The sequence below is a fragment of the Drosophila ananassae genome, chromosome 2R (genome assembly GCF_017639315.1).
Source record: "Drosophila ananassae strain 14024-0371.13 chromosome 2R, ASM1763931v2, whole genome shotgun sequence".
Classification (NCBI taxonomy): Eukaryota; Metazoa; Arthropoda; class Insecta; order Diptera; family Drosophilidae; genus Drosophila; species Drosophila ananassae.
Window position 1 is genome coordinate 23,509,757 of NC_057928.1, and position 25,561 is coordinate 23,535,317.

At 41.5% G+C, this 25,561-nt stretch overlaps 6 protein-coding genes across 14 annotated transcripts; 3 read left to right on the forward strand and 3 right to left on the reverse strand.

The window, feature by feature from the left end:
* Positions 1-25,411, forward strand: LOC6507310 (acid sphingomyelinase-like phosphodiesterase 3b). Of its 2 annotated transcripts, none has more exons than XM_014909661.3 (6): positions 1-295; positions 11,368-11,569; positions 21,882-22,576; positions 23,011-23,203; positions 23,270-23,561; positions 24,374-25,411. In XM_014909661.3, the coding sequence occupies exons 2-6, from the start codon at positions 11,509-11,511 to the stop codon at positions 24,630-24,632; spliced, it is 1,500 nt and encodes a 499-aa protein (XP_014765147.1). In that variant the 5' UTR covers positions 1-295; positions 11,368-11,508; the 3' UTR covers positions 24,633-25,411. The 2 variants fall into 2 exon arrangements, with proteins under 2 accessions (XP_014765147.1, XP_001956271.2); XM_001956235.4 differs by having other exon boundaries at positions 1-214.
* On the reverse strand, positions 1,120-9,889 carry LOC6507753 (neurofilament heavy polypeptide). 8 transcript variants are annotated; one of them, XM_032453990.2, is made up of 9 exons: positions 9,663-9,889; positions 7,167-7,318; positions 6,316-6,831; positions 5,954-6,188; positions 5,215-5,836; positions 4,919-5,115; positions 2,240-2,295; positions 1,717-1,749; positions 1,120-1,473 (listed from the first exon to the last, which is right to left on the reverse strand). In XM_032453990.2, exons 1-9 carry the CDS (start codon positions 9,759-9,761, stop codon positions 1,305-1,307), a joined length of 2,079 nt encoding a protein of 692 aa, XP_032309881.1. In that variant the 5' UTR covers positions 9,762-9,889; the 3' UTR covers positions 1,120-1,304. The 8 variants fall into 8 exon arrangements, with proteins under 8 accessions (XP_032309881.1, XP_014765450.1, XP_001956276.2 ...); XM_014909964.3 differs by lacking the exons at positions 1,717-1,749; positions 2,240-2,295 and adding an exon at positions 3,592-3,809 and having other exon boundaries at positions 1,121-1,473; XM_001956240.4 differs by lacking the exons at positions 1,717-1,749; positions 2,240-2,295 and adding an exon at positions 3,592-3,809 and having other exon boundaries at positions 1,121-1,473; positions 4,919-5,118.
* LOC6507308 (probable insulin-like peptide 1) lies at positions 9,972-11,361 on the forward strand. The gene is given in 1 exon segment (XM_001956239.4): positions 9,972-11,361. A coding segment is annotated over 1 exon segment (387 nt). The 5' UTR covers positions 9,972-10,855; the 3' UTR covers positions 11,243-11,361.
* Positions 11,961-12,751, forward strand: LOC6507309 (probable insulin-like peptide 2). The gene is made up of 2 exons (XM_001956238.4): positions 11,961-12,237; positions 12,297-12,751. Exons 1-2 carry the CDS (start codon positions 12,069-12,071, stop codon positions 12,539-12,541), a joined length of 414 nt encoding a protein of 137 aa, XP_001956274.1. The 5' UTR covers positions 11,961-12,068; the 3' UTR covers positions 12,542-12,751.
* LOC6507752 (probable insulin-like peptide 3) lies at positions 18,698-19,565 on the reverse strand. The gene is made up of 2 exons (XM_001956237.4): positions 19,320-19,565; positions 18,698-19,212 (listed from the first exon to the last, which is right to left on the reverse strand). The coding sequence occupies exons 1-2, from the start codon at positions 19,483-19,485 to the stop codon at positions 19,022-19,024; spliced, it is 357 nt and encodes a 118-aa protein (XP_001956273.1). The 5' UTR covers positions 19,486-19,565; the 3' UTR covers positions 18,698-19,021.
* Positions 20,677-21,562, reverse strand: LOC6507751 (probable insulin-like peptide 4). Its single transcript, XM_032453991.2, is given in 1 exon segment — positions 20,677-21,562. A coding segment is annotated over 1 exon segment (441 nt). The 5' UTR covers positions 21,378-21,562; the 3' UTR covers positions 20,677-20,936.
* Positions 25,412-25,561: the final 150 nt, after the last annotated feature.

The window sequence follows — 25,561 nt, forward strand, 5'->3', positions numbered from 1 at the left end:
AGTCCAAGTCGAGAGCCCATTGGCATCGGTTGGTGCGGTTTTTAGGTCCTGCCGAATAATTCGCAAAAATTTGTCCATTTGACGAATCGAAAGTGACGTGAAAAGTTGGCGCGTTTTTATTGCCAGTTGGCCTGACGACTTGAGCTCGACGAAAAAAGTATAAAAAATAAAAATAAAATGGCTCATCATTCTCTACGGGCAAGTGAAATGAAATGTGCGCATCGCATCCGCTCGTCCCGGGTTTCATCATAACGTGACAACAATTTTGATTTGGCAGTGCGGCATTGGCTTCTTGGTATATGTGGTGTTTGAGTGGCTGTGCCATAACTAAATACGGGTTTATTGTGCCGCTCTTGCTACTGCTACTGCTGCTCCTACTGCTGCCATTTTGCTTTGTCATTTGGCCATTTTTTTGCGTTTTGTGTTTTTGTTACAACCCCAATTCATTTGCCTTAATAAATGCAAATTTGAAGAGCTTGTCACCCGCACACTTTCAAACAAACAAACACACACAAAGACATATATATATATTTGTATGTCGGAATATAACCGACATAAGTATAAGCGGAGAAAAACAGACAAGAACCCTGACAGCGTGGCGTGTTTATGCAAAAGAAAATTGCAACACAGTTCAGCCATCGAGCCAGCCAGCCAGCCAGTTCAGCGCCGAAGGATATGCTACAGAAAAGCACGACGCCCGCAAACACATTACACAGTTGCACATTACACATACGCCTTGTTGCACTCAAATTATGTAATATCACATTAGGCGAACCAGCTCCTCAACGACAGCTCCTCCTTCACTCCGGATGCACTCCGGGGCCTGCATATTGATAGTTATATTGGTTGAGCTTCTTAAGCGACAATCGAGACTGGGGACTCGAATGATAAATAGCTGCACTGGGGGAAAAAGTTTCAGATTTAAATTCAGTTTAATCCAGATAGCTCTCATAAATCACACTTGAGAAAGATTCAAATCTTTATCATTAAACGACAGGATGCTTGAGGCTTTTATGGGAAACTGAGGAGTCTGGGTCTAAGGAGTAGTCTGAGTCTTGGCAAAGACTCTTCTTTAATTATTTTATTTAAAGTCAATTTTTTATTACCATTTACAAAAATAAATTATAGATAATTTTCTCTGGGTTGATTTATATTATTTTTATTTGGATAACAACGAAGATGGGCAACCTCATCTCGCCCACTTGAAGACCGACATTTCTTTCTGTAAACACTAATTTGATTCCTGTGCAGAAATCAACCGGGAGTGAAGGGCGGGCATGCTGGGGGCATGCCACTCCTCCTCTCTACGACTGCAGCGATTGGCGAATATCCGACTCGGCGGCCACCAGCGGGGCACGCACCTCGATGCCACGCACGGGCGCCCTGTCCAGATGCGGATTGAGATACTTGTACACCTCGCTGCGATTCAGATCGATTTTGCGCTCCGGCTTCTGGTACTTCATGAAGTTGACCCTGCGGATGGGAAGAGAGGCGGAGAGCGGATGGCGGAGATGCCACCGTTAAATTGGAATTCGTTGGGGCGACTGCAACTGGGGAATGCAATGCAAGCAGCACTGCTGACTCCCCGGTGAGTTGGAGTTGCTACGGAACTTGGGCAATGGGAATGGAAAGGGGAATGGGAACGGGAACGGGAACTGCAACGTATGCATGCAATGAACCGTACAACATAAGAAAACGTCCATTGTGACAACTTACTTTTGCATGGTCAGGCCGAGACCCTGCAGCTCCCTTGTTGACGAAGTCGGAAGCCATCAGAATGAGTGCCCAGAATCAGAATCAGAACCAGTACCAGGTTCAGGACCAGGACCAGAGTCGGAATCGGAAGCGATTCCCCCATTGGTTAAGTACAAGACAAGGGCGGGCAAATACACAGAGCAGACGGTCACGGGAAAAAGCCAAGGCAAATGCCAAAAAAAACGACCAAAGAGAAGTTGTTAGCCTCATTAAAGAGTCGAGTAGCAAATTGTTACACAAGGAGAAATTTGTTTAGTTTTTCATTTATATTATCATTCATATATGCCTTTTAGAGAGAAATAACTACACATTTCAGTTATCTGTTCATGTAATATGTGAATTTTAAGCTATTAGCTCATTTTAAAAGGCTCTAATTAGGTACTTCAAAGGGCTAGATACATAGACCGTATATCTATAACCAATTTACGTGAATTTCTCTTGGTGTAACTAGTTTGAGGTAAAGGATAACTAAGGGAAAACTTACCTGAAGCGCTGGCGTGTTATATGCTCGCCATTGAACAAACGATTCCAAAATGCAATCTACAACGAGAAGAAACTACAAAAAGCCAAAAAGAGAAAGCCAAAAGCAAAGGGCCAAGTCAAAGACAGGCGGCAAGGCAGAAGGCAGAAGGCAGCAGGCAGCATGCATAAAAAACTCAACTGAAACGCACGTGGAAAAGTCAAATCAACTGCAGGCCTTGTGACAGAAGAGCACTGAACAGAACCGAATAGACCGACTGACTGACTGAAGGACAGACAAAAAGCCAAAAACAGGACAGACTCAGAGACTGACAGACGAGACGGGCAGACGTTACACAATGAAAATGGCAAAGACACAATGGTACGAAACTCGTAACTCGTAACGCTAACGATAATGCCAAACGATAATTATAATGAGAGTGCTGGGTGGCAGGATGGCAAGGTGGCAAGGTGTTGCATCTGGGATCAGGGGACAAGTACAAGGGAGGCATAGGACCAATCTCCAGGGTCCTGTAATGGCGAATGGTGTCCGGGACTCCGGGACTCCGGCAGTTCCATCAAATGAACCAAAAACTCTACCTGGAATCGTAGCCCAGCAACGGACTCTCGTATGGGCAGCTGCTAATGCGCAAATTTATGGTGCAATGGGCGATGTTTGAGTCGAGGCGGGTGGCATGGAAAAGTGAAGAAAATGAATGCCAGAGATGAGCAACGTTATGGACATTTTTGTTGTTTTTCTTTGTCAAGTATCTACCACTGCACAGAGAGAAAATGGTGGTCCAATTAGGTATTTTAATAGGGAGGAATATGATTGCTATCAAAATTGATAAATTGATGTTTTTGGAATTGAATCAATTATTTTTCTATTGAAATAAATGCAAATGTATAATCAATAAATAATTATACAACTATGAAGTTTAAACGCAATTAGGTTTATATAATTTTAAGTTTAATCCAATTTGCATAAAAAATTTAAGCAAACTTTTAAAAGTATTCCCGCATAGTTATACTCCCTTAAAAATTCAAAAATCCTACAAGACCCACCACACACATAGTTGGATCTATTTTGATAGCAAAAATAATATTTACAAAAATATAGAAATGGGGCTTTTGCTCAGCCGGTTTTTTCTTATTTTTCTCTCTGTCAGGAGTGTCCGGAGCTTTGTGTGTGCAGGACTATGACATGGTATGTGATGTGATGAGATGAGATGCGATGGCAGAAGTCTGACCACGGCAAACATGGTCAAACATTGCCAACTGGCCTCGAATGGGGGTCGAGTGATTCGGTTCAGGGGGGAAGTGATGCCATGGCTCCCATGGGACCAGACCATGGTGAGGGTGAGGGCCTTTACCCACCCGAGAGTGCTGCCTGTGATGAGCTCCGCCTGGGCGCTCAGGGTCTCGGCTATGAACTCGTCGTTGTAGGCGTCCTTGGGGCGGTACCATCGCCGTCCGCCGGGCAGGACCAGCGGCCGCTCCGAGGATGGTACGAGGGGTCCGAAGGCGCGCTTCGACCGCCGGGGATTGTTTTTGCGAACCAAATGCTCCTCGAGCTCCTCGATGACATCGTGTTTCTGCCAACGCAAAAGCAAACACACGGCGAATGGATGGAAAAATGTACACCCACACCCACACCCACGCCCATACACACGACACAGGCGACAAGTGATGGACCATGGAAAAAGTAACCCGCAAATTGTGTAGGGTGGTTCGGTGGGTTGGTGGGTGGTTGTAGATATTACAGGACGAGAAAGAGGGAAAGAGAAGAAAGAAAGTTGAAGTGCTTTCCACTTGGTGCCTACTAATTGTCTTTTGGTTTCTGCATTTTTCCCCTGCCGCTTCGAGGGCTTTTCAGAGGGCTTTATTTTTCAGAGAACTAACATAGAAGAGATAGAACCGTCTTGGGTATCAGTGGTATATGGCCACTACAGCTACAAATAATTTGCTGTTGGCAATTTATCAAAATTTAAACTCGATTAAAGCTAACTAACTACGTTTGGAAGCGCACATTATGCTGCAAGTAGAAAAAGACAAAAACCAAATGGCATTTTAGTTAATTTGATTTGTGGACACACGGACGCGGGCCGAGAAGCTCCAGTTGCTTTCAGCCAGGATGCGATAGTATGGGGTGACGGGGTGGTTAGGCGGGCAGCGGGGAGGGTGGCGGTGCGGGTGGCGGCATGGACAAGCTCTAAAGGATCTCGGAAGACAAAAAAAAAAGTCCTGACTTCGGAAGTGAACCGAATAGTTTGATGCCTTACAGAAACTGTTCGCAGGTCCTTTTTATGTTGTGTTTCAAAGAAACCTAGACTGACAGCTACAGTGAGCGAAAAACTATGGAATTTAAAGTCAAGAAACGTAGACACGGAATATATCTATCCTAGCATCCAACCAACGGCTGGGAAAAATAATTTTCCTACAACATTTCACATTAAAATGAGGCACCAGTTGCTGGTCCTGTGCGCTGGGTGTCCTGGGTCCTGGGTCCTGGGTTCCAGGTAGTATTATTAATAGTGGTAGTGTGGCTGAGCCAGAAACAGACAGAAACGGACCTCTACTCGGGCCTCTAATGCCATTAAAACCAGCTAGACCCAACTCATGACAGCCTAATTACATTAACTGCCCTGCCAGGGATTTCATTTCGTTTGGGGGCCGTGACTCCAAGGCCATGCCCATAGCTCACCTTCTGCTTCTTGAAGATCTGCTCCTCGGACAAGGCCTCCTTGTCGGCATCGTTATCCTTGGCCAAGTCAGCCTTGCGATTGTCGTCAGTTGAGCGCGAAATTTCCGCTACTTCCCGGTCATTGGCGTCGCATCTATCCTCATTACTCTCGCCCTGTCCCAGTGGGTTGTCCGGCCCAGATATGGATATGTTTTTGCCTGCTGGATATATGGCAGGAATGGGGTTATTCCCCATATACGCAAAATTGCGCCATTAGAAAAATTTAATTACTGTCGACCTCGGCATAGTTTTTGCACCTGCATCCTCCGGTTTTGGTTCTCCCTCTGCTTCTTGGCCATTTTCACCTGGTTCTCCATCGATTTGCGGCTGGTTGCCATCCTTTTCCTGGTCCTGGTCCTGTTCCTGTCCCGACTGTTGTTGTTGCAACTTGAATGTGGGCAGAAGGTCGGCCAGCTGCTTGGTCACCGCATCGAGGGTCGACTGTATGGTGGATGGCAGCGAGGAGAGGGCAGCCAGTTGTTTTTGCACATCTGCCAGTTGCCGTTCAAGAGCTAGCTCCTCCTCGGTTTTGGGCGGAGTGGCAGCAGGCGGAGGGGTTGGAGCAGCTTCAGTGGCCTCGGTTCCCGGCTCACCAGGTTCAGGTGCTTCAAGTGCTTTAGCTTCTGCTTCAGTTTCAGCTTCAGCTTCCGCTTCGGCAACCTCCTTGAGGGCATCGGCCTTCTCGGGCTGTTCGTCCTCCGGCAGCTGCTCCAAATTCGGAACCTCACTGTCCGTGGGCAGCGGTTCCTCCTCCCTTTCTTGCTCCTCCTCCTGCTTCCCACTTGATGGCTCTGTCACTGCCTGGTCCTGCGGCTCCTTGACCGCATTTTCCTCTTCCTTGGGTGGTGTAGCTTCCTTTGGCACCGGTTTAGCTTCCGGCTGTCACATATATTGAGAAATTAACTTTTGATCCAGAGAAAGTTTAGCCAAGCACTTCCTAACTATTTGGTGGGGATTTTTTGTCGAGTGCTGGCTTCCAAAGGCAAGGACACTTACCATGGGCGACTTGTCGCGGGGCGCTGACTTGACAATCGTCACTTTGTAGGCATTGGCGGCGTGCTTCTCCGCCTCCAGTTGCTGCTTGCTCTTCGGAACGGGACGATTGGGACGCTGCAAGAAGGTGGACCACTTTCGGTTCTCCTTGTCCTTCTCCAGCTTGGTCTTGGTCACCTCCTCGTTGAGGGAGCGCAGGACGTCGCTGGACATACAGACGCCCGGCTTGGGGAAGATCCTGTAGAAATTGACACTGTCATATAGAGGCGGTTAAAAAAAGTGCTCGCGAAGTCGGAAGGAAAGGCTGGGACCGGGCAAGGGCTCGATGGTATGACCGGAAACGAATGAAATTGAATGCAACGCACCCGAGGACATTGTGCTCCTTGAGCACCTCCGACTCTCCGGACAGCACGGCGGCAATTTCCTCCTCCACCAGCTTAATTTCCGCCTGTTCGGACAGTGCCGAGCACGGACGATCGGGCAAATCGGGTAAATAAAGTCCCTCCTCTTCGGCAGCAGGAGCAGCAGGAGGAGCTGGAGCAAAAGCCACTCCAGGACCTGCAGCTGGTGCTTCGTCGTCTTGGCTTTCTGCCGGCTGAGCAACTCCATTCTCGCGATTGTCTTCCGACTGCACTTCCGACACGGCCGGACGACATTCCTCCGCGGCCGGACTAGGAAGAGCTATGGAGGCGAACTCCGGGGGCGGCGGAAGGAGGAGCTCCGGTTCCGGGGCTCGGGCATTTGTGGCTTCCGTCAGCTGGAACAGCGCCGGAGTCGGTGACGGTGATGGCGATGGTAATAGTATTGGCGGTGACATGGTCATCGAACCCTCGCTGGTGGGGAAGCGCCTAAGGACCTCGTAAGCGTCCTCCTCGTTCTCCCTTAAAGCAGATTAATCAGAGAATAAAATAAGGAGATAACAGGATAATTAACTTTTATAGATGCATTGGAATCATAAGGAGGCGATGGGTGGCATTAGAATACCAACCAACTAGTCTCTAATTAAAAGTTAATCAAGATCAGGAATATTTTATAGAACCTTATCAAGACTAATAAAAGAAAAATATTTTTTTTCACATTTTTGATACAAAAAAGAAAGTGTCCTTCTGCCAGGACATACAAAGGAATGTTGTTAGTCCGCTGGACTGTGATAAATGGTCCTCGGCGACTTGGTCGTTTTCAAAAGAAAGCCCAAAGGACCCGGAAGGATACTCACCGGTAGACGCCAAAGTAGAAGACACTGCCGCTGTTCATAATGAGGTGGTGGGCCTCGTCGTGGGTGAGGGGCATGGCGGCGGTGTCGTTGATACGGACAATGATGTCCTCCACCCGGAGTCCAGCCTCGTCAGCAATGCTGCCCTCGGCCACCTAAAGTTTATGCACATGGTTAGATTCAGATACGTACTAGCTATAAGATTCAGATAGGAATTAAGATTCAGATACGGATGCGGACGGAGGATGCCGTCGTGGCGAGGTCGAGATACTCGTCGCACAATAGATACGATACGATAATGGGGAAATTTCTATTAGCCGTGGAAGAAGACGTTGCCAGAGTCGCGTGCTAAGTGCATAAAAATAAAACTAGCGCCAAATGTCAACAAAACAAAGACCCAGACCCCCCTTCGCACACATTCGCACACACTCGCAAACACACACACTGACAACAAAGGAACACAATGGCCTATGATGGGATTGGGAGAAGTGGGGAGGGGTGGGAAATTAAGTATTTCGAGGGGTGCTCCACAAGTTATGGCAACACATCAACAGCACTTCAAGTCAAATGAGTTTGCCGAAACACGTCTCTAATGATAACAGTGATGAATAAGAATATGAGTGACAATAATTGTTAATTAAGTTAAGTAGCAAAAAAATATCTATTCATTAATTTTTAAATATATAAAAAAACTAACACAAACATTTTCACATTAAAAAGAGTGATGTGAAGATTATCAAAAAATTATTATATTATATTTCTCGTTCTATATATTTTAATACTTTTTCAAGTCTATAATTTACTCCACATATATAACAACTAGTAGTTAGTTAGCTAGTTTAGTTTTCAAAGTTTCCAGAATAAGTATTCGGATCAAGAATTACTTTTCAAGATAAGATTGCTAGATAGAGTATATAATCTAGATATCAGTATAGGAAAATGTTAACCTATATATAATAAAAACATTTTAATGGCCCTTAAGCTATTTTTTTGCCAATTTTCTTGCTAAATCTAGCACTTAGAATTTTTCAAATAAATTTAAATGGAGATGCAGAAACTTGAGAACTCTTGCTTGAGAAGCCAATAAAGTGTAAGGCATAGTTGAGGTGATTTGCCGGCACTTTGCTGAACAAATAAAAGAGCATTGTTTTCACGTCGATTCTTTGGCGTGCTCAGTTATGTGAAAGTCGGGATCATAACCGGAAAGTCACGACACGGGATGCCAAGAGGACTTAGTAATGCAAATGCTGCAATAAGAGAGCACCCACAATGGCGGCAAAGCGGTGGCAAAGTGGCAAACTGGCAAAGTGCGAAAAGTGGTAAAGTGGCAAGAATGAGGGAATCCCCGGCAAAGACCCAAGATTTTATTTTGTTGGCGGACCCCCCGAAGGTCTCCACCATGCACTTTTCCCAGTGGCAGAGTCAATTTCCAACACAAAAAACTGACAAAGTCAAACATACTCGACATTCGGAGAGGTAGCGAATATTTATAGAACACTGGCTTAGGGCTTACGTCGGATATGTTGGGAGCGGGCTGGGAGAAAAGGAAAAAACAGAGAAAATAAACAAGGATATTTCAAAGATTTAGGATTTTTTACTATTTGCCTTGTCAACATATGGCTTGTGTGTGTCGATGTAATGGGGAATCAAATATCCGTAAACTTAAGAGGCATTTATTTTAAGGTTTGAATGGAATTTACAGAAATTATTGCTTTTATTGAAAGCTTTTGTTAAACGATTCCATCTAAGAGGATTTTTGGTATTATATTAGCCCTGAATGGTACATCAAATTGTGTATCTAATTAACCAGCAATTACTGTGCAAATGAATCTAAAGCATTCTTGTGATTTATGTTAGCATAAACATAAAAAACCAATAATTTATTCAAGCCCTTTGAAAGCCCCAAGCCCCATTTAATAATAGAAAAAAGACAATATTAAAGGGAATCTAAACATTGTAAACATTGTATGTAAAAACCCTCGTTTTTTGTTCATTTGCCAATTAAAAATGGCATTTGTTTTTGGTTTAGGCCGATGTCAACACAATGTTACACAAAATGCAAATTGTAAAATGCAATTTATGCAAAAAGCAACTGCAACAGCAACTGCATTCGAAACACAATTAAAATTCGAATAAGTTCATTGCGGCTGCCATTATGCGGCTCATTAGTGGCATAAATGTACACGGGACTGCCGATTAGAAAAAAAAAGGCAGGGGGTGAGGGCTGTGTCGGGGAGGAATTACTTTAATTAACTAATTTGCCAATTCGGCAAATCCAAACGGACAGAAACACACTCACGCACAGCATTACGTAATTGGGTGGAAAGTTTCGAAAAATAAAAAAGCACCAGAAAATCACAAAATCATTACTAAAAGACACTAAACAATTGACCCGAGTCCCCCGCCCAGGTGAGTGACGGGGGAGCAACAACAGGTGACTACTGACAGGTGAGCCCAGGGCACTATCTAGATTCTAGATCCGTTCAGATCGGGCCTAACCTTAACCACCGTCAGTGGGTAGTCGTAGTCCGAACCGCCCACGAGTCGAAAGCCCCAGGGCACATTGTCGAATCGGCACATCTTGATGTCGAGCACCATTTTCCAGGATCTCTTAAATTTTCCGAATTTTCCGATATGTTTATTTTCTTATTTTTTTGTGGCAAACTCCGCACGGTTTTCAGTGAAAAAGAGAGGGGAAACTTCTCGAGTGCAACGCTGGCAACCAACTGTTGCCCATCGGCAATCGCCCAGCGATCGAAGCGCTTTTTGCCACATTTGCCACACTGCCGCTTTCGGCATGCCACTGCCGCCCGGTGAAGCATACTTTCCACCTGCCCCTTGGCATGCTAATGAGGCTGCCACTCTGTCACTACCAACAACTGGCGACTGGAAACTGGCAGCAACCAAGAGCCTTCGTAATCGTAATCCCAATCGACAGCAGTCACTGCCTTTTAGCGTTAAAGTAACAGGTTGGCCCAAAGGGTTGGGCCATGAACGTCATTTTGGGGGCCGCTTACACGCGGAGAAATTGGGGGATAAGAAGAAAGAGTGTGTTACAAATTAAGAAAATGTAACAGCTATGATTTATTTTCTTAAAAGAGTTTCCAAAACATATATTCTGTTGGCAGAGAACAGAGTCACATGATTGTGGATCAGTTATGAAATGATTTAGTTTGAGAATCATAAAAATTAACAAGATTGTATATTAATATTTTCATAAACTCTTAAGATCTCTGTTATGTTGTACAATTTTTTTTAATGATGATGGTAGGGTTTAAGATTTAAATCAAACTTATAATACGTATGTAGTTTTCAAATAGCTTCAATTTCAAATAAAATAGAAACCCAATTCGGAAAAGGCTTGCTTTTCAGTTTTATTTTCAAATATGAAATGATATTTTATTACTTAACTCTTTCCGTATTCTTAGCTCTTTTGTATTCTTCATAATTCTTCCGAAATCTTGTTCTAATTCTGTCCTAATGATTAACTATTCGATTCTTGATCTTTAAGTTTAACAAACATTTGTTGAAAGTGCATTGAGTAAAGAATGTAGGACTTGGAAACTCTACTCTTAAGTGTGGGGTTCTTGCAACCGCGGAGTTGCAACCAAATAGGGGCCATTGAACTGGATCAAAAAATAGGTGGTATAAATAGAAGAGGCAGTTAGCTGAAATCTTCACAGAGTTGGAGAATGTTGGGCAAGGACAACGGTGCACTAGTTATCATAGTAGCCACGGTGTTGACCGTTAGAGGATGCGGTGGCTACCAGCTGCCGTCAGGCACCCACAAGCTCTGCGGTCCGGCACTGTCCGATGCCATGGCTGCGGTTTGCGACCAGGGATACAACACCATGACCCCCAAGAAGGACGCCGAAGACATGGAGGGTAGTGGGGTGATGCTCGTGTCAGGCTCACGCTACTCCCTCAGTCCACTGCTGTCCAGCCTGTTCGGGTCGGAAGTTTTGATCAAGACCCGCCGCCTACGATGACACTATCCGGGTGGCATTTACGATGAGTGCTGCCTGAACTCCTGCAGCTACCAGGAGTTGGCCGACTACTGCCTGCGGCTACCCCAATGATGAGGCACTTAACCCACTCGCCATGCACCCAACCACATACACTCGCATACACACGTACACCCACTACTCACTTATGCATTCGTAATCCCAATTGTAATCCGATTCGTAATCAATTATTTATGCAGCAGCAACTCTGACTAATGAATAAAAGTAGACGGAGACAGTCAGCAAAATAACTTGTTAAGGAGCAGCCCAGAGAGCATTCAAAGCGAAAAGTTCTTCCAAGGAGGCATCCTTGCCAAAAAGGAATTATACACGTTGCCAAGATGCTTTTGGCCCACTTGAGCTGGGTTTTGGCCTGTTTCAGTATCGCCCAGGCGCGAATTGGTAAGTACAAAGGACTTGACTTTTAAGGAATGGCTTGAGGGAGGGGGGGCTAAGGACTGGGGCTCCTAATTTGGTATTCATAAATGCAGGGCTTAGCAAGGCCTGGCCTGTTTATACATAAATTGTTTAATTGGCTGACAGCGAACGCCCACAGAGAACACCCACTCTGCCCCAAAACAGGCATTTGCATAAGTCAGCTTTGACATTGAACGAGTTTAGCAAGGCTTTTTGAGGCGTCTGAGTGTCCTGTGTCGTGAATAGTGGGGCTGTGGACAGTGGTTGGGGTTACTCCTCAACTTAAGTCAACTCCCAAATGCACTCAACCTGTAGTAACGCATATTGACATCCTGCCGTGTAACCCAGACCGAGACCCAATTTCCGTGCTGTATATAAGCCAGCTCCGCAGGACCAAAGAGCATCAGTTAGCATCCAGCAGCTTTCAGTACAAACATCCTTTGGATACACCACAGTTCCAGTCACCAAAAACAAAGCCATAAATATGTGCAGGGTACTTTCGCTCACGGTTCTCCTTATCCTGGCCTTCGTTGCCAACGTTCACTCCTGGAATCCAACCGATAATGTGATGAGGTGCAGCTTCCAGCTTTCGGAAGCCTTGTCCCTGATCTGCAAAGAGTTCAACCCGATCATTCCCCGCAAGCGCAACATGCGTAAGTCTCTATGGGTTAACCTCCGATATGGGCGCCCTCTTATATTCATATCCCTTTAGCCATCAGCGAAATGGACCCTCTGGATCCCATCCAATACGTGGAGGAGAAAGAGAGCGACTCCTCCGCCCTGGACCTGCCCCAGTATTCGTTTGCCTCCCTGTACAGTGGACGATTTAATGGCGACGGTCCCATCAACTCGCTGTCGGCCCTCCACCGACGCACCCGCCAAGGAATCGTGGACCGGTGCTGCAGGACCAAGTGCCCCTACTCCGTCCTCAGCGAGTACTGCTCAGTTCCTCTGTAATGGATCCAACGGCTCATCCCGCAACGAATCTCCACCCCCCCCCGACCTTTGACTCTCCCTGGATTTGGTTAGAAACCAACCAACCATGTGCATATATATTAATTACGATGGCGATTATTTATAGCTTGTTGCATGTTAACGTTTGTAAGAACGATCCAAATATATAGAATATATCCTGCTTTGGGCATTAGCAAACCAAACGATTTAAAACTTATCCTTTTATTTATTCTCTGGTTATGAAATTTGGGCACTACATACCCTACATGCAATATAGACAAACAAACTATTAAAGGACTAAAGGGAAAGGGTCTTCTTAAACAAATAATTTCCTAGGAATTGATTTATCGTATGACTTGATGCATTTAAAAACCCCAAATAATATAGATAACAATTATAAATTTATTTAAAACCCATCAAATTTAACAGCTTATTGATTATTATGAAGTCAGGTAATAAAATAAAAACATTTATAAATTGGTTGCAGTAAGGTTGCATAGAAAAATAAAAATATCAAGAAAGTGTGTCATAAAACATGGTTACAGCTCTTTCTACTTCATAAACGTCCCATTTAACGTCTAACATGTAATCGCCCTCTGAAAAAGGCAAAATTTTGGTTGCATAATGGTTTATCATTGAACCAGTTAACCAGTCAAAAATGATATCATGCTGAAATTAAAATGTTATTAGCATCAAAACATTTAACAGTCAACAACTTACATTATAGGGGCAAGAGTGATTGAAATTCGCGGCTGGATAGATCATATCATATAAATATTTAAGAACAGGATACGTTTTGGGACTTTTTAGAAATCTGCAAGCGTTGATTGAGATGTTGTAGAGGAAGGGCTTATAGCCATTAAAGCGTTTATAGAGCCCCAAATTAACCTTCAAAGATACATATTACTTTAAATAGTATTGTCATTTTATTCAAACACTTACCTTTATATTCGTGTATGGAACTTGCGTGGAATAATATCTTAAAGAAAGCAGTATTTAAAATTACCAAATTTTGGGTCCGAAGCATTGCATTTTATATTTGTGAATTCGAATTTTCCCGCAATCTTAAAATAACTTCATACTTACTTTAAGTTGTTTATATAAATTAGAATGTCTTACTTCAACAATAAAGCTCAAAACCATAAGAGTCCAAAGCGGAAATCTCCGATTACCATTCATATTGATTTGAATCGAAATATTTATTTATTTTAGAAGATAGTTTATTTCAAAAAGAAGACTAAGAAGAGAATATGCAGAACTAACCTCCAGGAACTTCGACTTTGAAAAGAATATCATGGCTTGTATTATTTTTAAAAACTCACATTTAAATTATATCTAAATAAATATAATCTTGATAAAAAACAATATTTATATTAATTGGTCTGCCAGTAGAATACAAATTTGGTCACAGACCATTAAATGGAATATTTTAGTAGATAATTTCTGTCCAAAAATAAGTTTATAAGCTAAGTGTTTTATATTTAGATTTAAATGCATTTTGCGTGCCATTAATAACACAAAATTAAATAATACAGTGAACCCTTGTCTCCTCTATCAAATTGGTAAAGCTCTTTGATTATTATTTTCTATATATTTCATATGTGGGCTATTTTCATCATAAAAATAATTAGAAATAAACATTCGAAATTGGTAACAATAAGATTTTAGCAATATTAAAAGATCAGGAAAGTGTGCCATAAAACATGGTAACAGCTCTTTCCACTTCATAAACTAACCATTTGACATCTATCAAGTAATCTCCCTCAGAAAATGGTAATACATTGGTAAAATGATGATTTACCATTGCTCCAGAAAACTTCTCAAAAATTATGTCATGCTGTAAATATAAAATTTTAACATAAAATCATATACTCCAATGATCAACTTACATCGTAGGGGCAAGTATGATTGAAATTCGAGGCCGGATAGATCATATCAAAGAAAAATTTAAGAACAGGATACGTTTTGGGACTTTTTAGAAACTTGCAAGCGTTGATTGAGATGTTGTAGAGGAAGGGCTTATAGCCATTAAAACGTTTATAGAGACCCAAATTGACCTTCAAACATACAGTACTAGTTAAAATAATATTATCATTTTATTCACATACTTACCCTTATATTCGTGTATGGAACTTGCGTGGAATAGTATCTTAAAGATATGTACTTATAAGTTCGATTAATGGCTTTTATGTAGCAATATCTAAAATTTCCAAAATTTGGGTCCGTTGCATTGCATTTTATATTTGTAAATTCAAATTTCGTTTCGGTCTAAAAAAAATATTTTTACTTTCAGTTCTAGGTACAAATATATCTTACCTCAAAAAATAAGCACAAAATAAGAAGAATCCAAAACAGAAAACTCCGATTACCCGATATCATTTTGGTGTGGAACAGAGCCATTACATCCAATATGACTTCTAAACTGTTTGAAATTACATATTGAAAATTGTGTATCGAAATAACATAATATTGCTAAAAAAATCTAATTTATCTTAATTAGTCTGCAAGGAAGACTAAACATTAAGCTTTTGGCCATTGTCCATTAATGGAATATAGAGTATGATGGATAACTGCATAAAGAGTTTATAAGCTAACATTAAATATATTTAGATTTATTTGTTTTCGGAGATCATATATTATATGACTCATATATTTTCAAATCTGTTATTGAATTATAAAATAGATATTGTGGATAATAGGCATAATATCGAAGACTAAATTTAACTTGAAGATTTCTGTTGCATTCCCATTTATTATCGTATCTCAAAATACTTTCTATTTTTGAGTTTTTATAAATAGAAAAATGTTTCCCAAAATAGATCTTTATAGAAAAGGTATAAGCTCCCAAAAATCTTTATTATTTGTACTGAATATAGAGTATTATGGAAACATCATATTTTTTTCTGTATCATACATTAAAATTCCATTATTGATAATGATTTTTAAAATACTTAATTTTTAAATGATACGTTCATTATTTTAAGACAAACGAGCATACATTTCAAAACAATCATTGAGCTTTTATGAAATTTACTTTATAATGTCAGAGTATTCAGGCTAATTAACTCTGTTCATTTTTTCTAATAAAAACAAGGAAAATTAATTCTCATATGTATATATTAAAAGTTTCTGTCAACTCTCCAGACTGTAAGACAATAAATAATTAACTGGACGGCAGTGAAAAATCAATGTAATGCCCCTTTAATTTTCAATCATCTTTACCAACTTTAGCAGTTTCATAATATATTTAATATTTTATATCCCGGCGATGTATTCAGGCACTTTATCCTTGGAATATAACGAAGTTCCAATCACAAAAACAAAGCCATAAATATGTGAAAAGTACTTTCGCTCATGGTGCTGCTTATCCTGGCCTTGGTTGCCTCCGTACTCCTCGAATCCAACCGATAACGTGATGAGGTGCAGCTTCCAGCTTTCGGAAGCCTTGTCCCTGATCTGCAAAGAGTTCAACCCGATCATTCCCTGGAAGCGCAACATGCGTAAGATCCTCTGGGTTAACCTCCGACTCGTCCGCCATCTACTTTCGTCGGAATTTATTTGATGTATGACTTCATGCATTTCAAAACCTCAAATAAATAATTTAGACAACCTTTGGTAAACTTATGATAAGGATCATTAAAAAACCGTCAAATTTTACAGCTCATTGATTATTTTTTTCCAAATATATCATATCTCTCATATTATAAAACATATACATTCATAAATTGGTTGCAGTAAGACATAGAAAAACAAAAATATCAAGACAGTGTGCCATACACCGTAGTAAATTGGTTGCAGTAAGACATAGAAAAACAAAAATATCAAGACAGTGTGCCATACACCGTAGTAACAGCTCTTTCCACCGCATATACTACCCATCTAATGTCTATCATGTAATCTCCCTCTGAAAATGGTAAAATATTAGTAAAATAATGATTAACCGTTGCTATAGTCAACTTGTCCAAAATGATGTCATGCTGTAAAGGTAAAATTTTAATATCGAAACGTGTACTCAATACTCAACTTACATCATAGGGGCATGGATGATTGAAATTCGAAGCAGGATAAATTAAATCAAAAAAAAATTTAAGAACAGGATACGTTTTGGGACTTTTTAAAAACTTGCAAGCGTTAACTGAGATGTTGTAGAGGAAGGGCTTATAGCCACTAAAGCGTTTATAGAGGCCCAGTTTAACCTTCAAATATAGATGATGATTTAAATCATATTTTCATTTTATTCACACATTTACCGTAATATTCGTGTATGGAACTTGCGTGGAATAGTATCTTATAGACACGTACTTATAGGTTCGATTAATCGCTTTTATGTAGCAATATCTAAAATTTCCAAAAGTAGGGTCCGTTGCATTGCACTTGACATTTGTAAATTCATATTTTGCTTCGATCTTAAAATAAAATTTTTCACTTTCAGTTTTAAGTAATTAGTATTATTTCTTACTTCAATAAAAAAACACAAAACCACAAGAATCCAAAACAGAAATCTCCGATAACCAGTCATAGTGCTGAGAGACTGAGCCATGATATCTAACGTGGCTTTTATATTTTTTGAAATTTCATTGAAAATCGAAATGTATATCGAAATAAATATAATCGTGATAAAAATCAAAATTATTTTAATTAGCCTGCAAGTAGAGTTAAAAATTTGGTCATAGACCAATTAAATTCAAAAATTCAATCGTGAAAATGGAACTGAAAAAATTAAATACGTTAGCTTTATGAATTATTTTTCGATTTAATTGTTTTCGGATTTTAATTTATATAATTATATACTTATAAGGCTAATATATAATTATAAGGCTATATATTTTTAGAAACTCATACTGAACAATACAATGATTATCTCGGATAATAGGCCTAGGTACTAGTAATGTATTGTTTCTAAAATAACTTTCTATTTTTATCTGAATGCAACCTAGAGAAAAAGTAAATTGTGAAAATAAGGACTTACATCACATTTGTACTGCGTTTTGAGATAAAATATATTCAAAACAAGAAAGGAAAGCTAACTTCGGGCGGAGCCGAAGTTGATATACCCTTGCAGTTGAGTCGCAGTCCGCTAGGTGGCGCCACGCATCTTATATTATTAGATATATAGCGGATCGTATATAGTCGGCCGATCCTTATGAAATTTGGCATATCGAATTATTTTGCCAAAAGAGGAATCCATTGAAACTCCCATGCTTTTAACTTGAAAAACAACGAAGTTATAGCATTTCCGATCAATCAGTTATATGACAGCTATAGGATATAGTTGGCCGATCCTTATGAAATTCGACAAATCAGATTTTTTTTCCCAAAATTGAATCTGTACCAAATCCCATCTATCTAACTTAAAAAACACCAAAGTTATGCCAATTTCGATCGTTCTATGACAGCTATAGGATATAGTCGGCCGATCCTTACGAAATTTTGTACATAAGATATTTTGGTCAAATATAACATGTGTAGAAACTCCCAACCCTCTAACTTAAAAAACACCAAAGTTATGGCATTTCCGATCAATCAGTTATATGGCAGCTATATGATATAGTCGACCGATCCCGGCCGTTCCGACTTATATACTGCCTGCAAAGGAAAGAAGGGTGTGTGCAAAGTTTCAACTCGATAGCTTTAAAACTGAGAGACTAGTTTGCGTAGAAACAGACAGACGGACAGACGGACAGACGGACAGACGGACATGCTCATATCGACTCAGGAGGTGATCCTGATCAAGAATATATATACTTTATAGGGTCGGAGATGTCTCCTTCACTGCGTTGCACACTTTTGACCAAAATTATAATACCCTCTGCAAGGGTATAATTATATAAAAATCTGTAATACATTAAAACTCTATTAATGATAATAATTTTAAATTCATTCAAAAAATCAATTTATTTTGAAATTGTAAATGATCCGTCTAGTAATTCTAGATAACAGCGCATAATAAAGTTTAATAAAGTTAACATTAATTGAGTTTTCGAGTTAATTAACCCAGTTAATTTTTATTAATAAAAACAAGGCAAATTAGTCCCCATATATATTATAATTTACTGTCCACTCTCCAGCCTGTAAGACAATAAATAATTAACTACAAGGACGTCAGTGAAAAATCAATGTAATGCCCATTTAATTACCAATCAACTTTGCCAATCTGCAGCAGTTTGAATACATAATTTATTTAATAATTTATACCCAGGCGATGTATTCAGGCCCTTTACACAAGCATACAAAAGTACAATCATGTATATATGCATATCTCCCCTTTTCCGATTCATTTCGCGTATCTGTCTCTGATTTCCGATCATAAATTATGCGCATACATCCCCAACACATAATGCTATCCATACATATATGTATATTATCCGCTTCGGGGCATAAATAGTGAGTAGGCTTTTATCCAACGAGCTAACAACTAAGAGTATAAGGTTCATCCTTTATCTCATTAAGGTCAGATCTTTTAAGGGGTTCTTGGGATTCGATTCACCGTCCAGGTCCAGCACAATAACGCAGCAACTCACTCGTGGAACATGACTTCCGGCAACACTCATCAAAGATTCCAAGACGCCGACGACGGGTTTTCATCAATTGATTGGAGCTCTCCCCCAGCATCCTCAACAGAAGGGAACCTTCCTCAAGTCCTTCGTCCTCAATGGCATTAAGTTGGGTTAGGTCTGCAAATTCAAGGATGAATAGGTTGTAGTTGATGTATTAGGCTATTGATAAAATGTTATAAAGATTTTAAATGATACTACTCTGTTGTCATAAACTCCCTGCTTACCAAATGTTCGCTTAAATTTTTGATTATAGCCGTATTGGCAAATCCTATTCAAGGCTTCGGGTAGCTCCTGACCACACAGTATCATGTTGGCCTGGACGTGGGCCATTCCCAAAAATACTAGAACCAGGCTCCAGAGCAGGATCCTTAGTCCCTGGTTCCGCTGCATCTTTTATTTTGGATACTGGTTAGTGCTCCTGGAGAAGATGCCCGCCAAGTGGTTCAATCAGAAGTGTTGGCCACCCACCGGCGCAGCCACTCTATATATATGAACCATACATATATCCGATCCGAAACCGAATCAAGGGATTGCTCCCCGAAGTCTTCGTCATCGTCTGCCTTGTGTCGGGCTGTGTTAGCCGGAGTGTCAGTTAGCCGGGTCAACAACTAGTTTACTTTCACATTTTCACCTTTGGCCCCCGGGTGTGGGTTGTTATTTATCCCACGGTACTTAATGCTATATCGGAATTTCGATGTCTGGTTCTTGGGGTGTTCGACCCCCGCGGCCAGTCTTACGCATATCAACTGACGTTTGTTTACGTTCTCGACCCCAAAATTACGCATGGATCTGGATATCTGAAAAACAAGAACAATTATGGGAATTTATCTCCTCTTTCTGGGTAGAAGGGTTGCTGTATTTTGTCATTAAGCTCATTGAAGAATCCATTTCATATTCATGAATTCAAAGCAGTCACTTTAAGGAACTTAAAATACAAGTCACCAAAACAAGACTGTTTTTCATGTTATACTTTTCAGAGCTCTTATCGCAACTCTCCGTCTTGAAAATCAAAACACCCCAATAATACTTGTTTACCATAAAAAGAGCATCTTTTATCTTTTTCGCTTTTTGAAGTGCTTGAAAAAGGACCTTATTGAGTTTATCAGTTTCAGGTAGTTTCCTGTTTGCCAATCTTGACCAAAACTTATCTGTTACCAACTGATGATTACCAATTGGATATTGTTTACTTATTTTTGAGGGTCGAGTCTCAACTTGATAAAAAAATATACACATTTGACCTGAAAAGAATCTGAAAACGAGTGTATTCATGGATCGTTTCTTGCCACATCATCGGTTGGCGCTGTTTCTTTTGTTTTTCTTATTAAAATCAGAACGTCATCTAATTAAAAATTCATAATTTTCATTATTCTTCTCGGAAAACAAGGGCAGTGCTCTAAAGGTGCTGCTGAATGGCAGCTGCCAGTGGGTGGCTCTTATGGATGGTGGGTGGCCGTGGGTGGTTGCTGTGTGTGTGTGGGTGGGTGGGTTGTCTTACTGTTGAGAACCAGGGGAATCCCGCCTCCCCTCGGGGGTACCGAGTGCACAGCTGGAATGCCAGGGCCAAATTTAAGGGACTTGTGCTTTTGTTTGCTGCTGCTGCTATTTGGTGAATAACTTTATTTGCTTTCACTAAGAATTTTACAATGAAATATTTTTGGGGAATATGATTACGTTTATATTTAGGGTTAAGTGTTAGTTTTAGAAAATCAGACGCCTTCCGGTTAGGTTGTCCTTTTGCTCTGCCGTTTGCCATTTGCCATTGCCACTCTCCTCCTGCTCCATCCTGCTGTACTCGTCCTCCTTCCAGTCCACCTTCTCCTCCTCGGGCATCGCCCATCCTCTCAGGCACAATACTCGAGGATGTCGTCGTAGGTGCAGCCCTCCTTGCAACATTCGTGGGCGATGTTTCGCCGGTGGCGCCGCAATTTGCGTTCCTTGCCCTTCGACGACGGCTGCTCATCTCCATCCTGCGTGTCCTTCTCCGTGTCCGTTAGGGTTTTCGTATCCCGAAGCTTTCGCATCAAGGCCTGCATTCGGTTCTGTGGTTCTTTAGTTTGGAGTTAGTCTCTACCAGGCTACATAGTCATAAAGGCTTTCAGGGATCAAGGATACTTACGGTCGCTGCGCCTCATTCGGCGCATGAAGCCGTTAACACAAATCATGTCCAAGGCCTCGGCCAAGGCTTCGCCGCACAGCTTCCGGCGTCCTTGCACAGGCTGCACCAACTGCGACATGGCGGCCAGCAGGAGCACCATGCCCAGGCCAATCCTGATCAGGCTCATTTTTAGAAGCGTTCCTTCCTGCCACTCCTTGCCGTCTTCGATCTGTGTCCGATTTGTCCGCTAAAGTCGAACGTCGTAAATCCTTTTATAATATTCCTCAGCCAGTCTTGACCGGTCAGTTCACATGCCAGTACTAATCGAAACTGATCTCCTTGCCAGGACGACAGCGAACTTGAAGCCTCGTTAATTGGCTGACTTTGTGACTTTTTCGGGTACGAGTCAGGTAAAAATTATACATAGGTCAGCTGCAGGGAATTCTGCCGGACGGGCCCAGGGTTTTCATGACCCGGGCCTTGCCAGGCCCTACCCAATGATGGCCTTTCCCGACCAGGAAATGCCCGACTTAGCCAGCTTCAAACTCTAATCTTGACCCTCCCCTTTGGGTGGTTTTGAGTATCACCTAAAAATGCTCAGAATTTTGGTATTTTCTTAGCTATACTCTCTCTCTTATACTTTTACAATCATTCTTAACACTCTAACTAATAAATAACTTTATCCTTACAGGATACTTTTGGCATATTAGTGATCTGCATTTGGACACACTCTACTCCACGCAGGGGGACATCTACCGGAGCTGCTGGCAATTGGCCCGATCGGTGTCAGGAGTCACCTCGAATGCCATTTCCGAGCCGCCCGGCCCCTTCGGCCACTACAATTGCGACAGTCCTTGGAGCCTGGTCGAGTCCGCCATCAAGACTATGAAGGCCAAGCAGGGCGACAATGTGGAGTTTGTCCTTTGGACCGGCGATGCTCTATCCCATTCCGCCCAGCCACTTTCGGAGCAGAAACAGCACGAAATCCTGCGAAATATCACGGAAATGCTGGGACGCAGCTTCTCCTCGCAGTTTATATTTCCGGTGTTGGGGCACGAAGACGGCAGTGGCAGCTACCGGCGGCTGGGGGAGTTGTGGCGCCACTGGTTGCCGTCAGAGGCGCTGGTGACCTTCGACTTGGGCGGCTACTATTCCATCGAACAGACCAAAAGTCGTCTGCGCATCGTTGCCCTCAACACGAACTTTATGCGAATGGATCCCGACCCAGATCCAAGGGCCTCCTTGAGCCTGCGATGGCCGGCGGAGTACTTTGCAGAGCCCAAGGCGTCTGTCAGCTCGAACTCGGCCCAGGATGAGGTTCTAGCCGAACAGCAGTGGTTGTGGCTTGAAGAGGTCCTGACTAAGTCCAGGGATAAACAGGAAACGGTAATAGTTCATTAATATTTCTTATTAAGATAACAATTATAAAAAATTTATGTGTATAATTAAATTGATTTCTGATTAACTCAAACTTCGTTTAAAATTTTTTGCCAATTAAGCCACAAAACTTCCACATTCGAGAATATTTAAATTTCATTGAAATATGATGCATTTTATTTAATGTTTACAGCTCGTAAAGCCGTGGCTGGAATTTCCCTGAAATTAACGATAACATTTAAAATGAGTTTGCATATGTAATTATTAAGTATATACGAATATACTATATACACAGATTATATGAGCGGCCATCGTGTGCCAGAAATTCAATAGCCAATTGCCCTTTGATTAATTATAATATTTAATTTGCTGGCGAAAGAATTAATTTCGTTTCACTTACCGCATGGGAGATTAAAGCCAGTGAGATTTTTTTTATTGACCAGGTCTACATAGTGGGCCACATGCCGCCGGGCGTGGACGAACGTCACCTGGGCCCCCAGCACAACCAGATTATCTTCACGGAGCGCAACAATCGGCGCTACCTGGAGATGGTCCGGAAATTCGCTCCCGTCATCCAGGGACAGTTCTTCGGCCACCTGCACTCGGACACCTTCCGACTAATCTATGATGCCAAAGGTAACAGAAGTAACATATTTCTGGTTTACTAAAATGCAACCCATCTGCCCACCGATACCTCCTCAGGCAATCCCATATCGTGGCTCATGATTGCCCCCTCGATTGTGCCCCGGAAGGCAGGCATCGGCTCGTCCAACAATCCTGCCCTGCGGCTCTACAAGTTCGACACTGGAAGCGGCCAGGTGCTGGACTACACCCAGTTCTGGCTGGATCTGCCGCTCGCCAACCGAGCCCATGAGCCGCTCTGGCAGCCGGAGTACAATCTGACTCACTACTACGCCCTGCCGGAGATCTCCGCCGGGGCGCTGCACAATTTCGCCGAGCGTTTTACGGGCACCGACCCCTCCTGGTTCACCAGGTAAGCGAGTAAGCGGGTAAGCGAGTTTCATGATTGCCACCGAAAATCCTTTGAGCCCCGAGGGCTGTTTTTGTATTGGGTGGGTAGCTGGGAAATAGGTTTTCAGAGCCTGCCATCATAAACACAAGAAATAGAAAAACTGGGAAAAAATAAATACCACTAATAGAATTTTTTCATCTATTTGTACCACATGTTTTATTAACATCTAGAAATATATTCATGAAAGTATACTTTTTAAAAGCTGCTGGTAGAGGAGTTTCCATTTTTTAATCGTTCGTCCGTCATTTGTTTAAACAACAAATTCCCTTTGAGGCAAAAGCATTTGGATCTAAATTTTCATGCCCATATTTAATGCAGATTTTGTTGTTTAATTAAGCGAAAATGGTGCATAATTTTTGGAATTTTAAATAGTTTAATGGGTTTGTCTTCTGCTACCGACAGATTTCATGTTATCCGCATAAATTGAAATAAACTTATTGTTAACAGATCAATTATATAATCTGAATTGATTGATAAATCGTTCATTAATTCATTAATTAATGGTGAGTTTTCGTTTGATGAATAAATATTCAATTATCCCATTAGAAATCAATTCAGTGAAAGGATTTCAGTGTTTATTTTTTATGATATTCCCAGCAGAGGTAGGCTTTCCATCAGACTCTCGCTAAGCACTGACCCCGAGTCCAGGCAGTACCTGGAATATGTAAATCAATGTGAGATACTAACCTGGCCAGAAGCATTCATGAAAGGGCAAAGAAAACATGGAACTGAGAATGATACCTTTTTCCCTCCGCTTTTTCCCTATTTTCCAGATACCACCGCGCCAATGCCGTGCGATTTCAGTCCGGAACGGCCTGCCAGGGCCTCTGCATGCTCAATCATTACTGCGCCATCACGCGCCTGGACTACGACGAGTTCCGGCTCTGCCTGGAGAAGGAGCAGTTGCCGCTGCAGAACCACGCCCTCCCAGTCCACACAGCTGCCGGGTCCCGGCCATGGCTGTTGGCCGGGCTGGTGGTTTTTTATGGCCTGTGCAGGCGATGCAACAATTGCCACAACCAGCGAATTTAAGCGTTCTCGTTTAAGGGGAGCCATATCAGCGTGGGGATGAGCCCCAGGATGTTGGGACACTCGGAAAAAGTGGCCAAAAAATTAACTAGTTTACATTTTCATAAGAAACGTTTTTGTTTTAAAATTAAACAGAAAATGGTTTTCTTCTTTTAGAGTTTAAAGTATTCATTGACGGGAATACTAAGATATGGGTTTTAAAAATTTGAAAATTTGTTTGCCAAAAAATAATAATCAAAAGAAAACTGGACTATAATATTCCAATGATATCATATTACCTTCCCGGAAACTTCCCAATAATTAAACAAAATAAGTTGCAAACTTTCTAATCGTGATCCACAGTCTAAGCTTAAAAACAAATTGGGTTTTGGAATACTTAAAATTGAAAAGTTTCTGGGATCGAGAAATGCTATCATGGACTTCTTTAGGCTAAATATTTTTCCGTGTGTTCCGTTCTTAGGAATAGATGCTACAAGATGGTAATGGGTATAGGATGGGGCATGAGGATGACTTGGAATTTCCTATATACAAGTATAGCGCTAATTTACTCTCAATTATGCTGCATGCGAGTCTGTATGCGTGCCATATCGTTTGTGTGTGTGATATGATTACTAAGAATCGTCTCTGCATATATATTTTTGCGGATATATATATATGCCTCTATGTAATATGTATATGTGTATGTGTATTGTACGAACTTGGATATGTATGTATATTATATTATATGTTTATCTGTATGTACTTATTGTATATGAAATAAACGAAAACTTTTTAATGTTAAACAGACAGTGTGTCTCTTGGTTTCTCAATAAATATTTAAGCAACAAATTGTGGCGTAAATAAATGTGTTAATTTACGCAAACAAGTCAGCAGTTAAATAAAACGATTGCCGCCAGTCCTTCCAGTCCTTGCAGCAGTCCTGCCCCGACTCG

Excerpts from the sequence above, each read along its gene's own strand:
- LOC6507753 (XM_014909962.3), bottom strand. The coding sequence starts at position 9,761 with ATGGTGCTCGACATCAAGATGTGCCGATTCGACAATGTGCCCTGGGGC. Across the intron at positions 7,319-9,662 it reads ACCCACTGACGGTGGTTAAG|GTGGCCGAGGGCAGCATTGC; the intron begins GTTAGGCCCGAT and ends CATAAACTTTAG. Across the intron at positions 5,119-5,214 it reads ACCAAAACCGGAGGATGCAG|CAGGCAAAAACATATCCATA; the intron begins GTGCAAAAACTA and ends CCATATATCCAG.
- LOC6507310 (XM_014909661.3), top strand. The coding sequence starts at position 11,509 with ATGCTTTTGGCCCACTTGAGCTGGGTTTTGGCCTGTTTCAGTATCGCC. Across the intron at positions 11,570-21,881 it reads TATCGCCCAGGCGCGAATTG|GATACTTTTGGCATATTAGT; the intron begins GTAAGTACAAAG and ends TTATCCTTACAG. Across the intron at positions 23,562-24,373 it reads GACCCCTCCTGGTTCACCAG|ATACCACCGCGCCAATGCCG; the intron begins GTAAGCGAGTAA and ends CCTATTTTCCAG.
- LOC6507309 (XM_001956238.4), top strand. The coding sequence starts at position 12,069 with ATGTGCAGGGTACTTTCGCTCACGGTTCTCCTTATCCTGGCCTTCGTT. Across the intron at positions 12,238-12,296 it reads TCCCCGCAAGCGCAACATGC|CCATCAGCGAAATGGACCCT; the intron begins GTAAGTCTCTAT and ends ATATCCCTTTAG.
- LOC6507752 (XM_001956237.4), bottom strand. The coding sequence starts at position 19,485 with ATGCAGCGGAACCAGGGACTAAGGATCCTGCTCTGGAGCCTGGTTCTA. Across the intron at positions 19,213-19,319 it reads AAAATTTAAGCGAACATTTG|ACCTAACCCAACTTAATGCC; the intron begins GTAAGCAGGGAG and ends TTGAATTTGCAG.